Raw genomic sequence first — 22,389 nt, forward strand, 5'->3', positions numbered from 1 at the left:
GAAATAAGACAATTCCAAACCAAACAAATATCTTAAGCTCACTTTCTAAACACGCGATGACAGCAGAGAAGACACGAAGGTCAGCGATGGTAATGCTGAGCCCTGCTAGCAGCTAGTTTGCGTTGTGTGCTCAGTTGCTCAGTCGTGTCCAGCTCTCAACGACCCCATGGACTCTACCCTACCAGACTCCTCTGGCCACGGGATCCTCCGGGCAAGAATACTGGAGTAGCTTGTCATTTCCTCCTCCACGGGATCTTCCTGACCCAGGGATCCAGCCCGAGTCTCCTGCATTGGCAGGCGCATTCTTTACCACTGAGCCACCAGGGAAACCCAGTAGCTAGTTCACCTCCCCTGCAGTTCTGCTTGTCCAGGTCCCAGGGTAAAGTCTTAATCTCTGGACTGCAAGTCCTCTGACGCTTTTTTTAAAAAGTCATCTTGAGTTCTCTCTTAGAAGATTTCATCATGCCATTCACCTGTGCAGCTTCAACTCCTTGATATTTTCTACCTTCGGAGAACTCTAAACTCTTAAGCATGTCCTTGTCTCTTTCCCTTCTGGCCCCACCTTCTAAGATTCTCCCACACAAGGTACTTACAGGCAAGCTGGTTTGAGATATTCTGCCACTGTCTCTATATTTTCTTGCTCCCAACGATTTGGTCCCCTCATATCTTCTCAGAATGCTTTCCCCCCACTTCTTTTCCCATGCGTGCATGCTAACTTGCTTCAGTCGTGTCTGACTCTTTGCGATCCTACGGACTGTAGCCCACCAGGCTCCTCTGTCCACAGGATTTCCCAGGCAAGAATACTGGAGTGGGTTGCCATGCCCTCCCCCAGGGGATCTTCCCAACTTAAGGATCAAACTTGCATCTCTTACGTCTCCTGCACTGGCAGGCGGGTTCTTTACCACTAGTGCCCCCTGGGAAACCCTAATTCTTTTCCTAGTAAATTCCCATTTGTCCATGCAGTCTCAATTTAAATGTCACCATCTCCCTGAAATCTTTCTGGACTGTCAGCCTGCAATTAATTCCTCTTTCCTGTTTGCAAAGCACCTCTGTAAAATGGCAATTACTATTGCTATGTTGCTCCTAGTTAAGTATTTGTCTCCTCTACCTGATTCCTCAGTATGTTCATTTAAGCTTGCTAAACTAATAGAAAAAATAAAGATTTTTTTAAATTGAGGAATTGTTACTTTTTCATCTTCAACTAAATTCCTATAACGCATAACTATATTTCTCTCTGGTATTATTACAAATTAAAAATAATATGATTTTGATGACACAACAACAATTTTAGGACACAGTAAAGGATATGAACCATACAAAAATGGAGTCAATAACTGCTAAAATAATGTCACCAAGGACAACAGCTAAATGGTTAGAACCCTGAAAAAGAAAAATAAGGAAAATATCTGAACGTAAAAATTTCATTATAATAATTATCATCTGATGAAGAAAAACAGTTTATCTCCTCATCATTTTACAAAAGGCTACATATATAAAAGATTTTTTTGCCTAACAGAATTGTATTTGAGCACATGGTATTTATCTGTTTCAGCAGCCACAAATGTTAGTTTGTCATCAGCCTGTCTAGTGATAATGTAAAAATGCTATTATGGAGTGGCAAATAAAACACAGCATGTCCCACCCAACTCAGGTCAACCATTTCTCTCTCTGCCCTCTTCTGACCAAACCTGCAGCCACGGCTCCTAAAGCAATGGGCTCCTCCTCTTCCCCCCGCAAGTGAAAGGATGTGAAAAAGGTAAAATAAGGAAAAGGAACTGCAACCACAGACTGGATGCATACTCCACTCAAGAGCTGACAGAGAATCACACCCAAAACTGTCACATCTAAGATGATGACCACGTCAAATTTTAAAGAAACACCTCATCGATCCGTGGAATGTTTATCCTCCTTTCTATTTTCTTCCCAGCAAAGATAAGCTTTTATGAATTATATATGTAAACAGAAAGTTCTTCACTATCATGTAAAAGTAATAATAAATGCACCTTTCAAGGAGTCAGAGATGAAGAGAACAGTTGTCTCTACTCAGAATGCGCTATGTCAAAGACACTGGAAGAAGGGTGAGGCTTTTAACATTACTGGACAAATGCCCGGCTTTAAAACATCAGATCAAACTATGTGAAGTAAGTGTATGTGGCAACGTACAGATTATTCAATCTGTGCGCAACGGTCTGATTTCAGTATCTAACCCAAAAGACGTTTTAAGTAAAAATTACACAGTTCTCTGAATCAAACAAAAATATAAAAAGCTCCTTAATCACTAAGTCATCAAACATATTACTAAGGAAAACCAAGAGCTAGACATCTAGGGGTCTTTGCAGATACAAACGCTCGCTCTTCTCTGGGGTAAACTACTGCTGCCCTGGCTGCCAGAGCCATTTCTTCCTAGAACACTACCTCATCCTGGTTCCTCCAGAAGTAGGGCCACTGAGTCCCCTAAATACTGAGCCCACCAGAGTCAGGGAAAATGGACAGCTACCTGACACTTAAAGGAGCGATGACACGTAATGTCTGCACGCACAGAAGGTAAAATTAACTTTCTGCTCACTTACACGTTTAAACGAAGGGTTAAGGAAGAAATGAACGTGTTCAGGCTGTAATGATAAAGATGAACATTCTTCAATAAAGAATAGCCATGAACACTTTTGAGATGGGACTATTAATTCCTAGGATGATACCAGGTGGTGCCTTCATAATCATATCATTTTAAAAAGTGCTCTGGTTAGTCTTTTACTTTCAGGACATATAAAAAAAGAGAAATAGTCCACAGGGCACGGGAGGGGGTACTCAAAATTGGGCCTTTTTCACAAATTTCCTATCTTTAAAAATTCATCTCAGGAGATAAGAAAGTAAAATCGAATTTCACAGCAACAACAAAAAAAGTGCAAGTGGAATGATGCAGTCTTTACCCCAATGACTCTCATCACGCCTTCAATAGCCGCAAAGATAAAATAAAGAACCCCCAATCCAATGACCCGGTGCATGACGGTTCCTAGACGAGGCCTAGAATGAGGAGGAGGAAACAGGAAAAAAGAAAAAGATAAGTAAAACGCATCTGAGTACAGTAACTGGCCCCGTTTCCAACACCAAGGACGTCACCATCCAATCACATCAGTCAGCTCCTACCATAGAGGGATTCTGTTTAAAACAGGATTAATCCCCGGGAACAAGGCAGAAACAGGCTCAAGAAAAATGGGCCTCCTTCTCTAGGACTTGAAACTATCGATGCCTGTGAAACAACATTTAAAACAAAAACTGTTTGTTTATGGCTGCACTGGGTCTCTGTTGCTGAGCGTGGGCTTTCTCTCGCTGCAGAGAGCAGGGCTCCTCTCTAGTGGCGTGCGGCTTCTCTGTCGCAGAGCACAGGCTCCATGGCGTGCGGGCTTCAGCAGGTGCAGAGGGAGGGCCCGCAGGGCCACTCCCGGCTCTAGCACACAGGTGCAGTGGTTGTGGAGCACGGGCTTAGCTGCGCTGCGTCACATGCAATCTTCCTGGACCAGGGATTGAACTGGGGTCCCCTGCACTGCAAGGCAGATTCTTAACCACTGGACCACCGGAGGCAACATTTCTGAGACCAGAAGATTTTGCTGCTGAAATCCAAGCAGTATAATTAACATAACCCAAGTACTATGTCTACAGAATGGATGAGAAGATTGATGAAACCTAGTAAGTGCCAACTTCTAAGGGTCACTGGCAGAACTAATCCTTTAAGTCTTTCACAAAGATACACTGTAAACCGTTCTGAGATGTGTTTTGTCAGAGATAATCCACTATTTTATGTGGATTTTATTTTATTCTATGACGTGGGCAGAGAAAGAGCAGGATGTCAGGAAATCAAATCCCACCACTTTCTCTCTCAATACCTCCAAACAAGAGTCCTAACAGACTTCAGTTTTCATTCTTCAAATTAAAAAGGATTAAAATAACAGTTTGGATTCTTTGAAAGTATAACTGAGTCAGGAATATGCAAAGATGATGGTTTTTAGCAATTGGCAATTTGAAAATAGAACTGAAATTTCTGGAATTCCCTGGTGTCTAGTGGTTAGGACTCAGCACATGCAATCCCAAGGCCCAGGTTTGATCCCTGGTCAGGGAACGAGACCTCACATGCTGCAACTAAGAGTTCACATGCCACAACTAAAGATCCTGCATGCCACAACTAAGACCCACCATAGCCAATTAAATAAATAAATATTAAAAAAAAAAAAGATGTAACTGTGGTTCAGTGTGAAGGTTTGAGCTTCTGGGAATCAGAGTCTTAGAGAACAGACTCCTCCATGTTCACAACCAGGGAGTCAAAGGTAAGAGGGAGAAAAGGTCTTGATAGGATCTGCAGGGGATAGCCAGGCTTCAGACAAAAACTCTGCTGACCTGGTGTTTAATCAGAGCATGCTCTCTTACAATATCTCAAACACAATCATAACACCCAACTGTGCTGCCTAGGAAACCAGAAAATGACCTGAGCCTCAAGAATCATCTAAAATTTTCCATTGTCCTTAAAGTTGATTATTCATCTAATTATAAAGTTACTGGAACTTAGGATCTTTATTTGAGGAAAGTATAAAACAGCTGGGCTTCCCAGGTAGCACTAGTGGTAAAGAATTTGCCTGCCAGTGCAGGGGAGTGGAGACATAAGAGACATGCTTTAGATCCCTGGGTTGGGAAGATCCCCGGAGGAGGAAATGGCAACCCACTCCAGTATACCTGCCTGGAGAATCCCATGGAGAGAGGACCCTGGCAGGCTACAGTCCATGGGCTTGCAAAGAGTCGGACACGACTGAAGCAACTGAGCACGCACGCATGAAACAGCCAGTGCACAGAAATCCATTAAAGGCACTTCCCTGGTGGTCCAGTGGGTAAAAATCCACTTTTCAATGCAGGGGGGCACAAGTTCAATCCCAGGCCAGGGAACTAAGGTCCTACATGCCTCGGGCAACTAAGCCTGTGCCGCAACTAGACAGCCTGTGCGTTCTGGAGCCCTCACCTAGAGAAGCCCACGATGCAACAAAGACCCCAAGTGCCACAACTAGGGCCTGATGCCCTTAATTGATAAAAAAATTTTAAGTCCCTTAAAAAAACACATCCTGGCAGGTATTTCCCTCTGGGATTTTTGTTTCGATACTGAGAGGTGTCCAGCTTCACAGGGGCAATCACGGAGACGGACGCGATCACAGGGTAGAGGTGCGGGGTCTTTCCCACTTACTTTACGATGCCATATCCCAAGCTCACGATGATCACCAGGAGGCGAGCCAGAGTCCTCTTAATTGCAGATATCAACTCCGCAAATATCAGTAACCCTTGGGCTGATGGGAAAGAAGGAAAACCATTTGCTCTGGGTCCACCTGGACGCCTGTTGCTAAGTCTACACATGTACTACGTACAAATATATTCTGACCTCAGATGAATTAGCCACATTTAAATTTAAAGGTCATCTAATCTAATGCTGTTTGCAACCTCAGTGAAGAATTCGCTCTGAATCTGATCGGCTCTCTGGGGCGCGGTTTTCTCAAGTCCACCGGAAACCTGTCTCCTCGAGCTCCCTTCTGTTCTTACTCTTCCACTTGAGGCTATAAAGAACTAGACCTCTTTAGTAGCAGCAGTCACTCACTTTTGTCTGACTCTGCAACCCCATGGACTGCCAGGCTCGTTCCTCTATCCATGGAATTCTCCAGGCAAGAATACTGGAGTGAGTTGCCATTCCCTTCGCCAAGGGATCTTCCTGACCCAGGGATCGAACCCAGGTCTCCTGGGTTCTTGCAGATTCTTAACCGTCTGAACCAGCAGGGAAGCCCAGAGTCCTTTCCTGTCCTGTAAATACCTGAAAACCATAATGTCCTCAAGAGCTCTCTTTTCTCCAGGTTGCCCCCATCATTTACTGATTTCCGCTCCTACTGTGTGGTTGTCACAGGAAAAGAAACACCGTGTTCCCTGCCCTTGTGAGGCCTGGACTCTGGGCAGGACAGAATACAACAAGAGCTGGAGGAAACACAGTCTGTGTCCCAGGACGGCAAGAAAAGCGACCTACACCTCATGGGGCAGGAAAAGCTTCTCAGAAGTGACATCTACACCAGGGTTTGAAGCTGTTGTTGCTGTTGTTTAGTTGCTAAGTTGTGTCCAACTCTTTGCAACCCCATGGACTGCAGCACGCCAGGCTTCCCTGTTCTTAACTATCTCCCAGAGCTTGCTCAAACTCATGTCTGCTGAGTCAGTGATGCCATCCAACCATCTCATCCTCTGTCAACCTCCTTCTCCTCCTGCCTTCATTCTTTTCCAGCTTCAGGGTATTTTACAAATGAGTCGGCTCTTGGCATCAGCCAAAGTATTGTCACTTCAGCTTCAGCATCAGTCCTTCCAATGAGTGTTCAGGGTTGATTTCCTTTAGGATAGACTGGTTTGATCTCCGTGCAGTCCAAGGGACTTGATGGAGGTTGAAGGCTGAGTAGGAGTTAACTGTTCAGAGGAGGGGAAGGGGAAAAGCAAAAGAAATGGCACATGCAGAGGCATGAAGGAAGAAAGAGAAAAAGCAAAATATGCTGCAAGATGGAACTTCCATGGAGGTCCAGTGGTTAAGATTCTGTGCTTCCACTACAGAAGGTGTGGGTTAGATCCCTGGTCAGGGAAGTGAGATCCTGCATGCCTCACAGCATGGCTAAAAAAAATGCTGCAAGATGTGAAAGTTTGGCAGGTCTGCAGCAAGGCATGTAATGAGAGAGGTCAAAATGAGACTGGGACAGAGGCATGGTCCATTCACCTGGGTTTTATGCCAGGCCATGAGTCTGGTCTTGCTGCTAAGGTCAATGGGAAGTCAACGACAATAAAAAAAATACGAGTGGGACTTCACTGGTGCTCCAGTAGCTAAAACTCCTCGCTCCCAATACAGGTGGCCCAGGTTCAACCAATGGTCAGGAAACTAGATCATACAAGGAACAACTAAAAGTTTGCATGCCATAGCTAAAGATCCCCACATGTTGTACAACTAAGACCCAGAGCAGTCAAATAAATAAATAAAAATAAGTCAAAAAAAAAAAGAGTGAAAAATGCATCGACAAACTACAGCCTACAGGCCAAATCTGGCCCGACATGTGCTTTGTAAATAAAGTTTTATTGGAGAATGTAGCCATGTCCATTTGTTGTCTGTGGCACCTTTCAGCTCCTAAGACAGGAGTTGAGAAGGTGCAACAGAGCCAACAAAGTCAAAAATATCTCCTGTGCAGGTTTTGCGGGAAGAGCTTGCTGACCCTTAGAATAAAACGGGCAGCTTTATTTTATCAAGATTGCTCTACTTAATGGCTTGGAAAGGAACAGACTATAGGACAGGAAAATGCTTAGGAGGCGACTCCAGAATCCAGCCAAGAAATGATGAGAGCTCTGGCAGTGAAGACAGAAAGGAGGAAAAAGACACTCAGAAACCAGCTGTTAATCCACCTAATTATTCTTTTCAGCTCACATTTCTCCATCCTGTCCAGAAGAAACCACAGGAGACCTCATCCAACACCCTGAAGAAGTTCAGATACACTGTGGAGTAAGTTTGTTACATTTGCCCAACTGCAGCGCAAGTCAAGTGACCTGTCCCTAGCGCGTCCTGTTGGGTCCTAACAATCACTGCTTCTTCACTGCTTGATTTTTCCAGATTCTGTCCTTCCAGGACCAATGCTAAGCAAGACAGCCTGGCTTACAGAGTGCACACTTGGGGAAATCAGGAACATCAGCCCAGGCTCTGTCTAGTGCCTCTCTTTTCCACAGGACTCCTCGAAGACAAGGACAGCTGCCTGGGCTTTCTCTGCCGAGCCTTGGTGGAGGCACCTCAGAGGGCTTGATGGCCCTGAGGATGGCAGGTGGGCTCTCCTTCTCTTCATGGATCTCAGGCTTTTGCTGCCCCTCACCCAAGTTCTCACCACCTTCTCTAGACAGAGACCCCCTCACCACTGGCAGCAAAGAAGCGGACCTACCTCCTCTGACACTCAAGAATGCTTTAACACCCAGTCACAAGTGGCAACTTACCCTTTCTTCCTCATTTGGTTTAGGGCGGGCACGCGCGCGCACACACACACACGTGCTTATACATCACTAAAACTCCTTAGAGAGTAATAACACCCCCAACATGCCTCACGAGATGTATGTTTTTGCTTTATTGTTTTGCATGTTGTCCTTTTAAACTTTTCATTTTTGAGAAACTACAATACAGTTTTCTCTCTCTCCAACAGAGAAAGCAGTATAATGAACTACCAGGTACTATCACTCGGCATCAATACTTATCAACATTATGTTGTATTTATCTCATCTACATACCAACTCACCCTTCTTCCCCAGAGGATTTTAAAATAAAGAACCATGTAACTACACCCTTTAAAATCTGCACCATGACCATTTGTAACTGACTATTTGAGTACATCCTGAGTGCTTTCTATCCTTTTGAGCGATCTCTCTTTCAAAGGTGCAGCAATGAAATTAATTATATCTTTACTTTTCTGGCCACCTCCCACTTTTTTTTTTTTACCAGCCACACTGCGAGGCATACGGGATCTTAGTTCCCTAAGCAGGGATCAAACCTGTGCTCCCTGCACTAGAAGCACAGTCTTAACCATTGGAAGGGAAGCCCCTCTGTACAGACAGTCCACTCTATTTAAGCAGTCTGGGGCACACATCTGAAGATGCCCAACTGAATGCCCGGCCGGTGTCCCCCGTCCCACGTTCTGCTGTGTGAACTGGGACGGTGCCTCCCACGGTCACATGAAGTTCTTTGTAAAAGGCTGCAGGCACCATCCATTCTACACTGCTCATCTGACTCCTGTGGCCAAGCTTTCTTTTCTTTTTTGTTGGGGAAAGGAGAAGAAAGAGGATGGATGAAAAAAAGAGAAATATGTTAAAAGGACCCGTAGCACCCAAGTCCCCAGGCCAGAATTTTGTACTGCTTTAAGCCAGTCACTGGCAGCTGAACCTTAGGGAATTTTCTTCTCCCCGGGAAAGTCAGCAAGAATACAGAAAGCAAAGACCATACACATATTATCCTGGTTCACAGACCTACTCTGACACTCTTCTTGGCTTCTGTCCTTTTCATCTATACTATGGCTGTTCCCAAACCACAGGATGAAGGTGAGGGGCAGTCCCCTCTGCTCTGCTCACAAATGCTAGGAGGCTCTTGGGTTATACCATGTTCATGGACACAGTCACTACTTACTTGATAGCCCAGTGCTGTTGATGTTTTGGTATTCAGCATAAAAAACTGCTTTTTCAAGCATTCCCAGGAAAATAACAGCTGCAATCCAGAACTGGATTCTTAATATATCTTTCCAGTAACAGGCAGACCACATCAGCCACAGAACACCATATAAGATATAAACAATACACATCACCATGTAGAACTGTGGGAAGAGAAGCAATTTTAGTCCATTACACCTTTTGATCATTTGAAAACTGAGGTTCCCAGGCAACACAAAAGACCCTGAATAGCCAAGGAAAGGAAAACAAAGCTGGAGAACTGAGGCTCCCTGACGTCAAGCTGCACTACAAGGTCACAGCTGCAGCAGCGCGGCACCGGCACAAAGCTGAACGCTGGCATTTCTACACTCAGGTTTGCAACCCTTTACTTTCCAGTGCCCGTGGAGCCAGAAACAGAGGCTATGTCAGTGTTAGCTACTAAGGAATCACTGCTACTCATCTCTTAAAATTTTTGAATATTCTAATTAGGATACAAAACTCATTTTTAAAAAAAGGAAAAAAATTATCAGAGATACTCACAATCATTAGAGGCCAATCTGATGCAGAGATATATCCATAAGGTCCCAACATAGAAAGAGAAACTAGAGAAGGCAGGATGGGGATAAAGAAATTAAGGTATTAAAATTAATAGGTTTTTTTTAAGTTTTTCAACGTAAGCTCATTCTAAGGCTCCAAGAATATAAACCAAGTGAACAAACACTAAATTTTCACCTAGCACACACAAAGTACTGGGTAATTACTAGCTGTTTGACTATGTAACCTTATCAAGATATCTTTACTTATAGAAATACTGTTATACAACATGGGCTAAGGTGACGCTTAGGCAGACAGCAAAGTAGTCCTGGTCGGAGACTGACCCTGGCTGAGTCCCTGACCTCACTGAGGACTCTGTCTTTCGTAACGTAACCTGCACAAATTACTGAACTCCAGAATCTAGTTTGGGTTGTTGTCTGACACAGCAATAACAGAGTGGCAGACACAGTACAAGACTTGCAGGGCTCAGCAGCTGCGCCATTCACTCTTCAGCAGCAGCTTAAAACCGCCTACTGGTATCAAGGAAACAAAGGCGGTGGGGAGCAGGCTGGCAGCGGGGCCCCTGCCACCTGTGTGGCATGGTCTGGCCCACTGCAGCACCTCCAGGAGGAAGCCCTGCTTCGCCTTCTGCAGAGCAGCCTCCTTACCAGCTTCAGTGGGAAGAACAGCTCTGGGTCTCCTCCGAAGCCATGCCTGTCTCATCTTACTGCTTTCTCCCTCCCCTTTGGACTGGGTGCCCCTCAGAGACAGACTGTGGCTTCCCCTGTGTCCCAGTGGGTGAATCAGGGCAGTTTGCAAACTCCCAGGATGCTCACAAGCTGTTTGGCTACTGTCAGCCCAGCAGATTCCCAGCCTAGAAAGTGAGTGAGTGACAAGGCAATTCCAGGACCTCTGAGAGCATCTGCCCCCTTGAAAACTGCTTGATGCAAGCCTGGGCTCACACCAGGCACCAGGGGCCACAGCTTCACGTAACAGAGGGTCTACCTTACTGGGCAGGCAGGGGAGCTCAGGGCACAGAAGCCACAGTTGCCAGAGATGCTACTTTTACTCCTAGGCGACCAACACATGTGTTTTACTTCTTTTTTAAACTTTTTAAAGAATAAAATTTTAAACCCCTAATGATGGCCATTTTCAAGAAACAGAATATAATCTATTTCAACTACAATTAGGGTGTTGCCCACCCATTTCTACATGCTAAAATATTTTTCTTTTAATCTGGAGAATTTTGTACCCCTCCATGAAGTTAAAAATTTTTTTAATTTAGCTTAAATTAATTTTAAATTTCTAGTCTCTTAAAAAAAAAATATTAGAGTTAAGATAAGCATAAAGTTTTAAGTCCCTGAAATAAACAGATTATTCATTTTTGTGATTAAAGAAATTTCTTTTTGAATAATGTATTTTAACAGAGAATGTAGAATTAAAGACAAAAATACAGAGTTAAAGACAAAAATACAGAACACAGTAAAAACAGACTGTAAACATGCATACTGTTTAACTATACCGTTCAAACTCCAGCTTGCATCTGTTTTTTCTGTTTTAACAGAAACAATAAAGATATGAAACCCATCTCTTTGTGTTTTGGCTACAACATCCTGAAACAGGAAAAAAAATCCTTTAAGTTAGTTTTTAAAATTGCTTTACAAGATATAGCTAAACAACTGTTCACCATGTTTTAAATCAACTGTTAAGAATCGAACTGGGGGGACTTCCCTGGCGGTCCAGTGGTTAAGAATCCACTTTCGATGCAGGGGATGCAGGTCTGATCCCTGGTCGGGGAACTAAGATTCCACATGCCAGCAGCAACCAAGCCTCGGTGCTGCAACTACTGAGTCTCTGCACTCCAGCGCCTGTGCTCCACAACAAGAGAAGCCTAAGCGCCACAACTAGAAAGACTGCATATTGCAGCAAAGAACCCTGGCACCATAAGGCAGACCCAGTGCAGCTAAAAAAAAGGAACTGGCTCCTTACACACACACACACACACACACACACACACACACACATAAAAGGAGAGGCAGGCTGTAGAAGGATAGTGGAGAGTAGAAGCATTTCTTCCATTTTTTTTTAACCACCATCCTTCCAGACCCAAAGGATGGAGGAGGGAAAAAGCCTTTCCACTTGCCAATATTTTCTACTTCTTATATTTCTACGGGTTTCCTCTTAAAGCTACCATTCTATATTTAGTAATACCTTTCAAGTAGTTTTTCTAATATCATCAAGCATTTGGTTTTAAAATGTGTGTGTTTTAAAACTGAACAGGGGAAGAAAGATGTCATATAACATGATTGAAAATGACTCAGATACAGTATATAGGCTAAAACAGGGGTCCTCAACTGCCCGGGCCACAGAGCAGTACCAATCTGTGGGCTGTTAGAACTGGGCCACACAGTAGGAGGTAAGCGGTGGGCGAGTGAGCAAAGCTTTCTGTATTTACAGCTGTTCCCCATCGCTGACATTACTGCCTGAGCTCTGACTGGCAGATCAGTGGTGGCATATAAATGCAATGTCCTTGGGTCATCCTGAAACCATGCCCCACCCCTGGTCCATGGACAAATTGTCTTCCACGAAACCAGTCCCTGGTACCAAAAAGGTTAGGGACTGCTGGGCTAAGCTATTTAAATTAAATGCCTGCTGGGCACTCTGTTGCGAGAGTTCAGACCCACTGAGAAGCTGACCCGGCCGCCTGGGAACTGCCTGGGACCCTCCAACACCCCCATGTAGTTGGACCAAACTTTTCACACGCCTCCTTCCTGAGCACTTCCTAGTCTTCCCTGTCATTTCCTCCTCCTCCACCTGTGACAGCATGTGTACAAAGCAGAGCTGGCTCAGCACCACTGCAGACTGAACGCCTTTCCACCATCAGACTGTTCCGTAAGGTGGCTGCAGAAGACCATGCAAGCAGACGGTCCCGGTCTAAAAGCAAGCCTCAAGCTCTCCTGAGTCTGCTTTCGGCTCCTACACTCAACGCCCTGTAGCCCTCTCAACTTCTTAGTCTCCTGACTTTAATAATGCCCCCCGATTCTAAATTTTTCCTCCACCTGGTGCTACATCGTAGTTTCTGTCTCTTTGTTTCCCTAAAGACGATACCGACTAGCCCACTGCTGTGCTAAGGCATGTGACAGGGGGATTTTATTTTTTAAAGTAAAGGAAGACTACATAGAAGTTACGCTTAAATTATAGCTTTAAACAGATTTTTTAAACAAAGAAACAAGTATGTACAAAATTCACACAGACATGTGTAACAAAATACACTGTTTTAAATTACATTTCTTTTTTTCTTTCCTAATTTTACTCACCCTACTTAAGATCATGAGTATCTATCCATCAGCAGATTCTGCTCAATCTTACTCTAACTTGTATACATTTGATTTAAAGGCAAAGAAAGTGACTTACTGTTGATCCTTCCTGGTTTGAAACATTTCCGGTATTTGATATTAGTTGTTTATTCTGGAAAAAAGAACAAAATAATTCCATTTTATACTGTTGCATTTCCTGAGGAAAAATAATTCTAACAAACTGAGGGCAAAAAAAAAGCTGTTACAAAAAAAGTAAAGATTTGAAGGCCGAACACCAGAGAACAAAGCTCACTGTGCGCTTGCGACAAAAGCCTACGCTTGAACAATGACTTTCTGCCCCAGGGCAGTGTTCCATTGGCGGGGTGGGGGTGGGGGGGGACCAAAAGTGCCCCGATGGTCTACACTTGATCTGGGCCCATGGGGGCAGGTTCAGGCTGTGAAAATTCGTTAAGCCCTACACTTCTGATATGCATGCTTTATTTTATATTTATTATACCTCGACAAAAATTTTTAAAAGAAACCTTTGAAAAAACTTTTCTTTTAGATTTTTAAAAAAATACTTATTTGGCTGCGCCAGGTCTTAGTCATGGTGCTTGGGATCTTCAGTCTTCACTGAGGCAAGCGGGGTCTCAGCTATGGCACGGGGGAGCTGGTTCCCTGACCAGGCACTGAACCCTCTGGACCATCGCGCAAGTCCCCGAAATTTTTATTAAAGACATTTTCATTTCAGAATTTACCGGACAAAATAATTCACTTAAAACGACCCACAGCCTCACTACCCAGGGATGATCACTACTAACATTTTGGAGTCTAGTCTTCCAGGTTTAGTGCACAGAGGAGAGTTCCGGTGTGTTAAATGCTGGAGAGCTGACAGACCTTCAGTAAGAGCAACAGACGTGGGATCTAATGACATGGAGGTCACTGATCGCCTTGACTAGAGCTATTCTGATGGGGTGAGGCTGGCAAAGACCCGACTGGGGTGGGCAGAAGAGAGAGGGATGCAGTGACAGCAGATCATGAAAGGATGATAAAAAGATCCTCTTTAAGGATGCTGCTGCACAGGGTACAAAGGCATGAAACAGTGGTACCAATCTCACTTACTATGTACTGCCACACACAGAACTAAACCTAAAAACTGATGAGTTAAGACCTTTCTTTATCACAATACTGGTGAAACAGAAGTTAAATATATACTTATATTCACTGGGAAACAAATACATCTGATCTCAACACAGAGAGACAGATACTCACATTCAATGGGGGAAACACCTGTAAATCACTGCTGCACTCTACATTTTCATTTTTTGTTGTCCAGCATTCACTGTTCTTGAAATAATGAGCACAAAAGTCTTCAGTGACCTGAAGTTCATGTTTCTGTGACAGCTCCTATGCAAGGTAAAGTTCTATGTCATAATTTATTTTCACTTAGTATCTAAACAATACCAAAAATTTACTTTGTTTGGAACACTTGAAGCATTCAGTAGAACAAAATACCAAAAAGAAAAAAAGCTTTGCATATAATTTTGCGTATAATACTTTGTCCTGAGATTACTTTCATTCTACTCCATGTATAAAGGATTTTAGAGAAAGAAGCAGTATTCAATTACAAGGAAAGATAAACCAAACACATACTAACATAAAGCAAAGATGGCAAAACCCAAGTGAGTGCAGGGGAAATTTCATTTACACATCAACTAACAATGAGGTTCCAGGCTCCTGGGTGGATAAATAAAACCAGGCTCCTAATGGCAGCTCCCGGGTATCAAGAAAAGATTAAGAGGCTTTCACTGGCCAAATGGAAGGCCATGGACATGAGTTTAAACAGACTCTGGGAGATGGAGACGAACAGGGAGGCCTGGCGTGCTGCAGTTGATGGGGTCACAGAGTCGGACACGACTGAGCGACGACCACTGGCCAAATATGGGACAACGTGAGCAAAATACATAAAAACAGTTAGAGATCATAACCCACCTGACAAACTAAACATCAGCGAGTCCATCTTGACAACTGACTGACTGACAGATAAGGTAAAGGAAAAGAGAGAGTGCATTCTGATAGCAGGCTGCTAGTAAATGTGGAAGAAAACATGGAATTAAAAGAATCACCATTTAGCAGTCATCCTGTGTGTCAGGGCTAAGTCGATTCGGTCATGTCTGACTCTTTGTGACCCTATGAACTGGAGCCCACCAGACTCCTCCGTCCATGGGATTCTCCACGCAAGAACACTGGACGGGGCTGCCCTTCCCTTCTCCAGGGAACCCTCCTGACCCAGGGTTCGAACCTGCATCTCTTACATCTGCCTGCACTGTCCACTGGGCATTTACCGCCAGCACCGCCTGGGAAGCCCCAGCAATCACCACAGTAACAACTAATCAATCAGGCAAGAATCAAAGAGCATTAAAGCAAGGACTGGTGGAAAAAACAGGATATTTACACGTAAATACAAAAGTATTTCTTCACAAATTATTGTTAACAACAGAGAGAAAAGTAGCAGCTTTACAGTGGAAAACTGACAGAAACTTCCTTAACTGACTGAGCAAATTAACATCATCAAAAATGGGACAAAACAGTATATTTTCTAGTGCGTGCATGCTAAGTCGCTTCAGCCGTGTCTGACTCTTTGTGACCCCATGGACAGTAGCCTGCCAGGCTCCTCTATCCATGAGATTCTCCAGGCAAGAATACTGGAGTGGGTTGCCATTTCCTTCTCCAGGGTATGGTATGTCTGACAAAAATATAACCTGAATTTATTCATGAGAAAATGTGAGAAACACTCAAATTGAGGGACATTTTATAAAAATAAATCAGTTGTACATATCAATGTCATGTCATGAATGACAGCTGCCCCCTCCTCCCCCCAAAAAAAAACCCTGCAGAAATACAATGTGATCCTGGATTGGATTCTGTATCAGAAAAAAGAAAAAAAAAAAGCTGCTAAAAAGGACATTCTTGGGACACTGGCAAAATCTGAATAAGATTTGTTTATCAGCTAATAGGGTAGTATCAACATTAGATGTCCTAAATCTGATGTCTATGCAATCTAAGCGAATATTTTTGTGATTTCCTTAGGAAGCACACACTGACCTAGGCTGGCCTCCTTTTTCTCCTTTCACACTTTCCCGTCTCCCTCCTCACTTCTTGATGAGACCTACTCATACTCATGAAATCTGTTCATCTGCACTAAAGCCTTAGGTCCCCTGCTACTCATTTTCTGAATGGATGAAATTTTTACATTTCTTCTTTAAATTAAGTTGGTTTTTATTTATGTATGATTCACAATCCCTTTATCAATGGTTCCTATAACTCTGATTTAAATAATTACTAATGTTTTTCATAAGATACAAGGAATCTGATAGATTTGTATACTTAGAAAGCATATATTTTGACATAATTAAAGCATTTATTGTTAAGTCCCAAAATAAATCTGTGGCACTTCTAAAACTACAGTCTCTATTTCTAGACTCCTCACTTGATGAGCAAAAAAAATCTTTACACTCTGTAATTTTTCCTTCATAGCTTTACACTCATTTAAAGTTTGTGTTTTACTTACTTCCAACTCAGAATATTCACTGTGACAGGTATGACGCTCCAAGTGCCACTCAATGGAAAACTTCACAGGCCCGGGGCAGTTGAATGACTTCACTGTTGAGAAAAGACAGTCTCACTTTATAGTGACAATGTTGTAAATAATATCATACACCCACCCCGATTTAAATTTCAGATTTCAAAAATTCAACTTAAAATAGGCTACCTTAAGGAAACAATGAGTAAAATGTTACCCCATTCCTCCAAAAAGTCACCGCAGAATGAGACAGATAAGTTCATTACACTAAATTATCACAGTGAACCAAATGTTGCTGTAAGACTAGTCATTTCATCTATAAGTTAAGTCCAGTGTTAAACTGAGTAACCGGATATGCTCAGTCACTGTTTATCTCACTCTGAAATGTTCTTCACTGACTTATCCACCCAAGAAGTACTGAGTAAGTAGCCCTTGTGTGCCAGGAAGAAACATAATGGTAAACTAGAATAATCCCTGGATGCCTGACAAAAGAGGAATTAGGGGAAAGGAGGGTTAACAGTTAAACAGGCACCTTTGACGGCGGAAGAGGCTGAGAACAGGGGATCAAGCGAGCCCTGGGCAAGGTGCCTGAGATAGTCACGAGGGCATGAAGAATGGGGCCCCAGCAGGCTCATGAAGAAAGAACAGAAGTCTGCCCAGTGAAGAGGGTGGACAGACAGGAGAAGCAAAGGCCCAGGAGGCATGAGGGCAAGGCAGAAGTATGACCGCCTGAGGCAGTTTGCTAAGGAGTGCGGGGTCACCTATGGGAAAGCCTGATGTCTGACCCACCAAACAGCATAGACGCATGTCCAAGGGACCAATGCTTAACTTCACAGGCACTAAAATTTCACTTTGTGAGAAGTCAGAGATGCTGTCTCCTCTTTTGCACTACAGCTGTACATGTATAAACCCAAATACCCAATTGCTCACTTAAAATAAATAGTTAACTATAAAGTAGACATGTCATGATCGACTAACTCTCTTCAACAAGCCTTCCTGGAGGCCCAGTGTGATGAGAAGGCTGCCTGGTGAGCACGGCAGCAGAACAAGGAGGCTCAGGTGCCGCATCCACCCCTGCCAGCCACCTGTCAGAGCCTCGGTCACGGCTCAAGAAAGACCTCTCGCCCACCAGCGCTGAGGCACTGCCGGCTTTCCACTTTTTAAAAGTGCTTTTGTTCCCGACTCCCCCCGCTGCCTCACTCTCTCCCCCGTTAGGGATGTGGACACTGGACCGTGGCCCACTGAGAGGCTGCTCCCGCACATTCACACTGTGCTGCACGCTTGCTCAGGCATGTCACTCCCTGCGCCCCCACGGACTGCAGCCCGCCAGGCTCCCCTGCCCATGGGTTCTCCAGGCAAGAACCCTGGCGTGGGTGGCCACTTCCTCCTCCAGGGGGTCTCCCGACCCAGGGATGGAACCTGGCCTCCTGTGGCCCCTGCACTGCCGGCGATTCTTTACCGCTCGAGCCATAAAAACCAAACTCTCTGTTTCACTGGTCCACATAACCCTTTACTCCCCCACAGAGCTGTGTTTTTTTTTGTCTGCACCAGTGTTTTAAATCTTGTCTAGACACTGTGACATGAATTTATTAAAGCACTGAGATGCCAAAATCTTTTCCTCATCCACCGTGGGCTTTGATTTATTCTTACCAAGTTCTTATCACCAACTGAAGATCTGTGATCTCAGGCAGCTGCTCTGAAGCCGCCTCTGCTTTCTAGCCAATGACTCGCCTACTTCCATCAGCAGAGGCCACACAGGGCAGAACAGTCCACCAGATGATCAGAGGATGGTGTGAGAGAAAATGGGCATGGCTGTGGAATCCGTGAAGCCAAGTGGCTCTACCCAACAAAAAAACTACTCCTTATCCCCAAACGTTAGCCCTGGCAACCAGCTGACCCAGTCAACTTCCTGGAAACACTAGGAGGAATGAGAGCCCAGTAGACCCACTGAGTTTACCATGAAACACTGAGATCCAGTGTAAGCCACCTGCTGTTACTTAGTCCCTAAGTCGTCTCCAGCTCTGCAGCTCCACGGACTGCAGCCCCCCAGGCTCCTCTGTCCATGGGGTTCATTCTCCAGGCAAGAATAGTGGAGTGGTTGCCATTTCCACCTCCAGGGGATCTTCCCCACCCAGGGATCAAAGCCGCATCTCCTGCATCGATAGGCAGGTTCTTCACTGCTGAGCCACTAGAGAAGGCTGGAAACCCACTAAACTTACTGAAAACCTCCCCGTCTATGACTTGTTAGTCATGACATACCGGTATTCAGACAGAGTCCCAAGCAGTACTTTCGCTTTCATAAGCCCTAAAATCCTAATTAAAATATCAGTGTCTAATAATTTTTATTTCATACTATAATCATGTATATTTAGACAGATTTCAGAGGCACAAAGGTTTCATCACAATCATGGCATTTCCTATATCCATAAAAAAATGTATTATACTTTAAAAGGGATTCAAAGTCAAATTTCACAGAAGTGAAATACTTTTTTGCTGAAGATTCCTTTATTAGGCTGTAACTATAATTTTTAAAGAATGATTCATATTTCATTTTCTGAGACAAGATTAGAAAAATCCATTCTTGAAAACAACTACAATTTGACTAGATCAAGAGAGACTCTTAAAATGTTATAATCACCTAAAAACATCTGCCTAGTTTAAAACACATAATATTATACTGTGTCCTGTTAGTTTATATTATGCTAATATATTAGCTTATATGTTGCTTACTTATAATTTATTGTTACTTCAGTATTATATTAGATTATTATACTTACCAGAAAACTTGATCTCAGTAGAGTTAAACATGGTTTTCCTAAATATCAAAGGTCCTGATTTCTGTAACAAGAAACAAAGAAATACAGAAAGATCTTGTTAGGGACGTCCCTCGTGGTCCAGTGGCTAGGATTCCCTGCTCCCCAAGCTGGGGGCCAGGTTTGATCCCTGGTCAGAAAACTAGATCCCACATCTAACTAGTAACTAGCTAACTAGCCACAACTAATATCCGGTGCAGCCAAATTAAGAAATAAATATACTGGACTTCCCTGGTGGTAAGTGGATAAGAACCCAGCTGCCAGTGCAGGAGCCCTGGTTTGATCCCTGATCTGGGAAGATTGCATATGCCGCAGAACCACGAGGCCCGGGTGCCACTAGCGCCCACTCGCCCAGAGCCCATGCTCTGCAACGAGAAGCCGCCGCAAGGAGAAGCCCACGCACTGCAACTAGAGAGTAGCCCCTACTCGCTGCAACTGGAGAAAACTCGCGCACAGCAACGAAGATTCACCGCAGCCAAAATATATATATATAAATACGTATTTTAAAAAACTAATAAAGAAAAGTCTTGTTAAAACATTTCTCTCTACTGTTTAAAAGTACTGTTGTATTCTGGAAAATAGGCTAAGCACCAAATAACGGATGTTTTTGAATTGTGCTGCTGGGGAATATTCTTGAGAGTCCCTTAGACTGCAAGACTGAACCATGAATCCTAAAGGAATCAACCCTGAGTATTCACTGGGAGGACTGATGCTAGAGCTGAAGTTCTAATCCTTTGGCCCTCTGACGCGAAGAGCCAAGTCACTGGAAAAGACCCTGATGTTGGGAAAGATTGAAGGCAAAAGAAGAAGAGAATGACAAAGGATGAGATGGTTGGATGGCATCACTGACTCAATGGACATGATCTGAGCATACTCTGGGGATGGTGAAGGACAGAGAAGCCTGTGTGCTGCAGCCGATGGGGTCACAAAGAGTCAGACACGACCTAGCGACCGAACAACAATCCTTCCACTCCTCCCTGTGACCACATCAATTATTATTTTTTAATATAAGTCTGGGACTTTCCTGGTGGTCCAGTGGTTAAGACAACATGCTTCCAATGCGGACGGCACAGGTTTGATCCCTGGTGGGGGAACTAAGATCCCACATGCTGTGTGGTCAAAAAGAGGAAAAACAAAGCAACCCATAAACCTGGTCCCATCACTGCCTGGCTTAGAGCCTTGTCCCATGTGACCTACTCCCTGCAGCGGACGTGAGGCCCCACAAGGCTCACAGCCTGGGGCCAGCAGGACACAGGAGCCGAGGGAGGGCTGCGTGTCTGTGCGTCTGCGTCTGCTCTCCTGGCATCAACATAAACGCACCTTTGATGAAACTGCTGGCCTCTCTCTGAGCTGTGGCATACCACCCTCTCTGTGTGCGCTCAGTCATGTCTGACTCTTCGACGCTCCATGGACTGTGGGCCACCAGGCCCCTCTGTCTATGGGATTTCCCACCCAATAAGGAAGCGGGTTGCCATTTCCTTCTCCAAGACTTCCCGATCCAGGGATCGAACTTGCGTTTCTTGCATCTCCTGTGCTGGCAGGCAGATTCTTTACCACTGCGCTATACCACAAGACAGGTGGGCAGACCACCTGTCTTGTACCTTTCCCTCCAGTCCTCAAAAACATAACGCTCCTTCCAGCCCTCAGGACCTTAGTGGTCAACCTGAAAACTTACATGAAAATTTACTCCTCCTCTAGTTATTTCCTTCTGACCCCTGAACGCCCAGTTCAAAATCCCCTTCCTCGGGGCATCTTCCACCAGGGCCCATACCAGGCTGGCCCCCCCTTCCAAGGTTTGTGGGACCCATTCCTCACATCCCTTACCACAACTACGATGAAATCTTATACTAGCTAGTATTTCATGTCTGCCCTCAGTCAGTTTAGTCACTCAGTCATGTCCAACTCGTTGCAACCCCATGGACTGCAGCATGCCAGTCTTCCCGGTCCATCACCAACTCCTGGAGTTTGCTCAAACTCATGTCCATTGAGTCAGTGATGCCATCCAACCATCTCATCCTCTGTCGTCCCCTTCTCCTTCTGCCTTCAATCTTTCCCAGCATCAGGTTCTTCACATCAGGTAGCCAAAGTACTGGTGTTTCAGCTTCAGTATCAGTCCTTCCACTGAATATTCAGGACTAATTTCCTTTAGGATTGACTGGTTTGATCCATGTCTGCCCTCCCCAAGAATAAAAATTCTGTGAGAAGAGATTAAGTTAAGCGAACAAGTGGTTAGGAATCACAGGAAAACCCTGACAGGAGGAATGGTTCTTTCTTGATAACCCTTTTCCCTCCCTGACGGTTTTTTCAAGATTTTTTTTTTTTTAATGCAGATCATTCTTTTTTAAAGTCTTTACTGAATTTGCTACAATATTGCTTCTGTTTTATCTTTTGGGTTTTTGTCCTTGAGGCATGTAGGATCTTAACTCCCCAACCAGGAATCAAACCTACACCCCCTGCATTAGAAGGTTCACTCTTAACCACTGGACCACCAAGGAAATCCCATCCCTCCTCAACAGTTTCAACATCAATAAATCCCTGGTCCAGATCCCTCCTCTGAGCTGCACGTCCACATACCCAATTACCTCAAGGTCATGCCCTCTGGGATGTCCACTACTGTCCACAGTCCCCTGCACTAAACCAGACGCCTCCCACTCTGCTCCTCACCAGCTACTCCTGTGCTGACCAGCTTGGCTGTATGCAGGTTATGCCATCCCCTATCACTCAAGCCATGGTTCCTTCTGGTCTCTCACCTCCATCACCCCATCTCCAAGGCACGCCTACTTCATCTCACAGACACTTCTCAGATTTAGCCCTTTCTCTCCATCCCTGCAGGGCTTCCCTGGTGGCTCAGTGGTAAAGAATCCACCTGCCAATGCAGGAGATGTGGGTTCAGTCCCTGCGTTGGGAAGGCCCCCCAGAGGAGGAAATGGCAACCCACTCCAGTATT

At 44.4% G+C, this 22,389-nt stretch overlaps 1 protein-coding gene across 2 annotated transcripts in view; it reads right to left on the reverse strand.

Moving 5' to 3' along the window:
- The window catches only part of TMEM87B (transmembrane protein 87B), a 47,523-nt gene that overhangs the window by 21,289 nt on the left and 3,845 nt on the right, over positions 1 to 22,389 (reverse strand). Inside the window, exons 2-11 of one of the 2 annotated variants that reach the window (XM_070473973.1) lie at positions 19,407 to 19,467; positions 16,618 to 16,709; positions 14,319 to 14,453; positions 13,165 to 13,218; positions 11,273 to 11,363; positions 9,757 to 9,818; positions 9,197 to 9,380; positions 5,222 to 5,321; positions 2,928 to 3,021; positions 1,307 to 1,380 (exon numbers count right to left, since the gene is read on the reverse strand). In XM_070473973.1, the coding sequence (XP_070330074.1) occupies positions 1,307 to 1,380; positions 2,928 to 3,021; positions 5,222 to 5,321; positions 9,197 to 9,380; positions 9,757 to 9,818; positions 11,273 to 11,363; positions 13,165 to 13,218; positions 14,319 to 14,453; positions 16,618 to 16,709; positions 19,407 to 19,467 (947 nt within the window). The remainder of the gene's footprint in view (positions 1 to 1,306; positions 1,381 to 2,927; positions 3,022 to 5,221; positions 5,322 to 9,196; positions 9,381 to 9,756; positions 9,819 to 11,272; positions 11,364 to 13,164; positions 13,219 to 14,318; positions 14,454 to 16,617; positions 16,710 to 19,406; positions 19,468 to 22,389) is intronic. The other variant, XM_070473976.1, reaches the window with a different exon arrangement.

The sequence above is a fragment of the Odocoileus virginianus genome, chromosome 2, assembly GCF_023699985.2.
Source record: "Odocoileus virginianus isolate 20LAN1187 ecotype Illinois chromosome 2, Ovbor_1.2, whole genome shotgun sequence".
Taxonomy (NCBI): domain Eukaryota; kingdom Metazoa; phylum Chordata; class Mammalia; order Artiodactyla; family Cervidae; genus Odocoileus; species Odocoileus virginianus.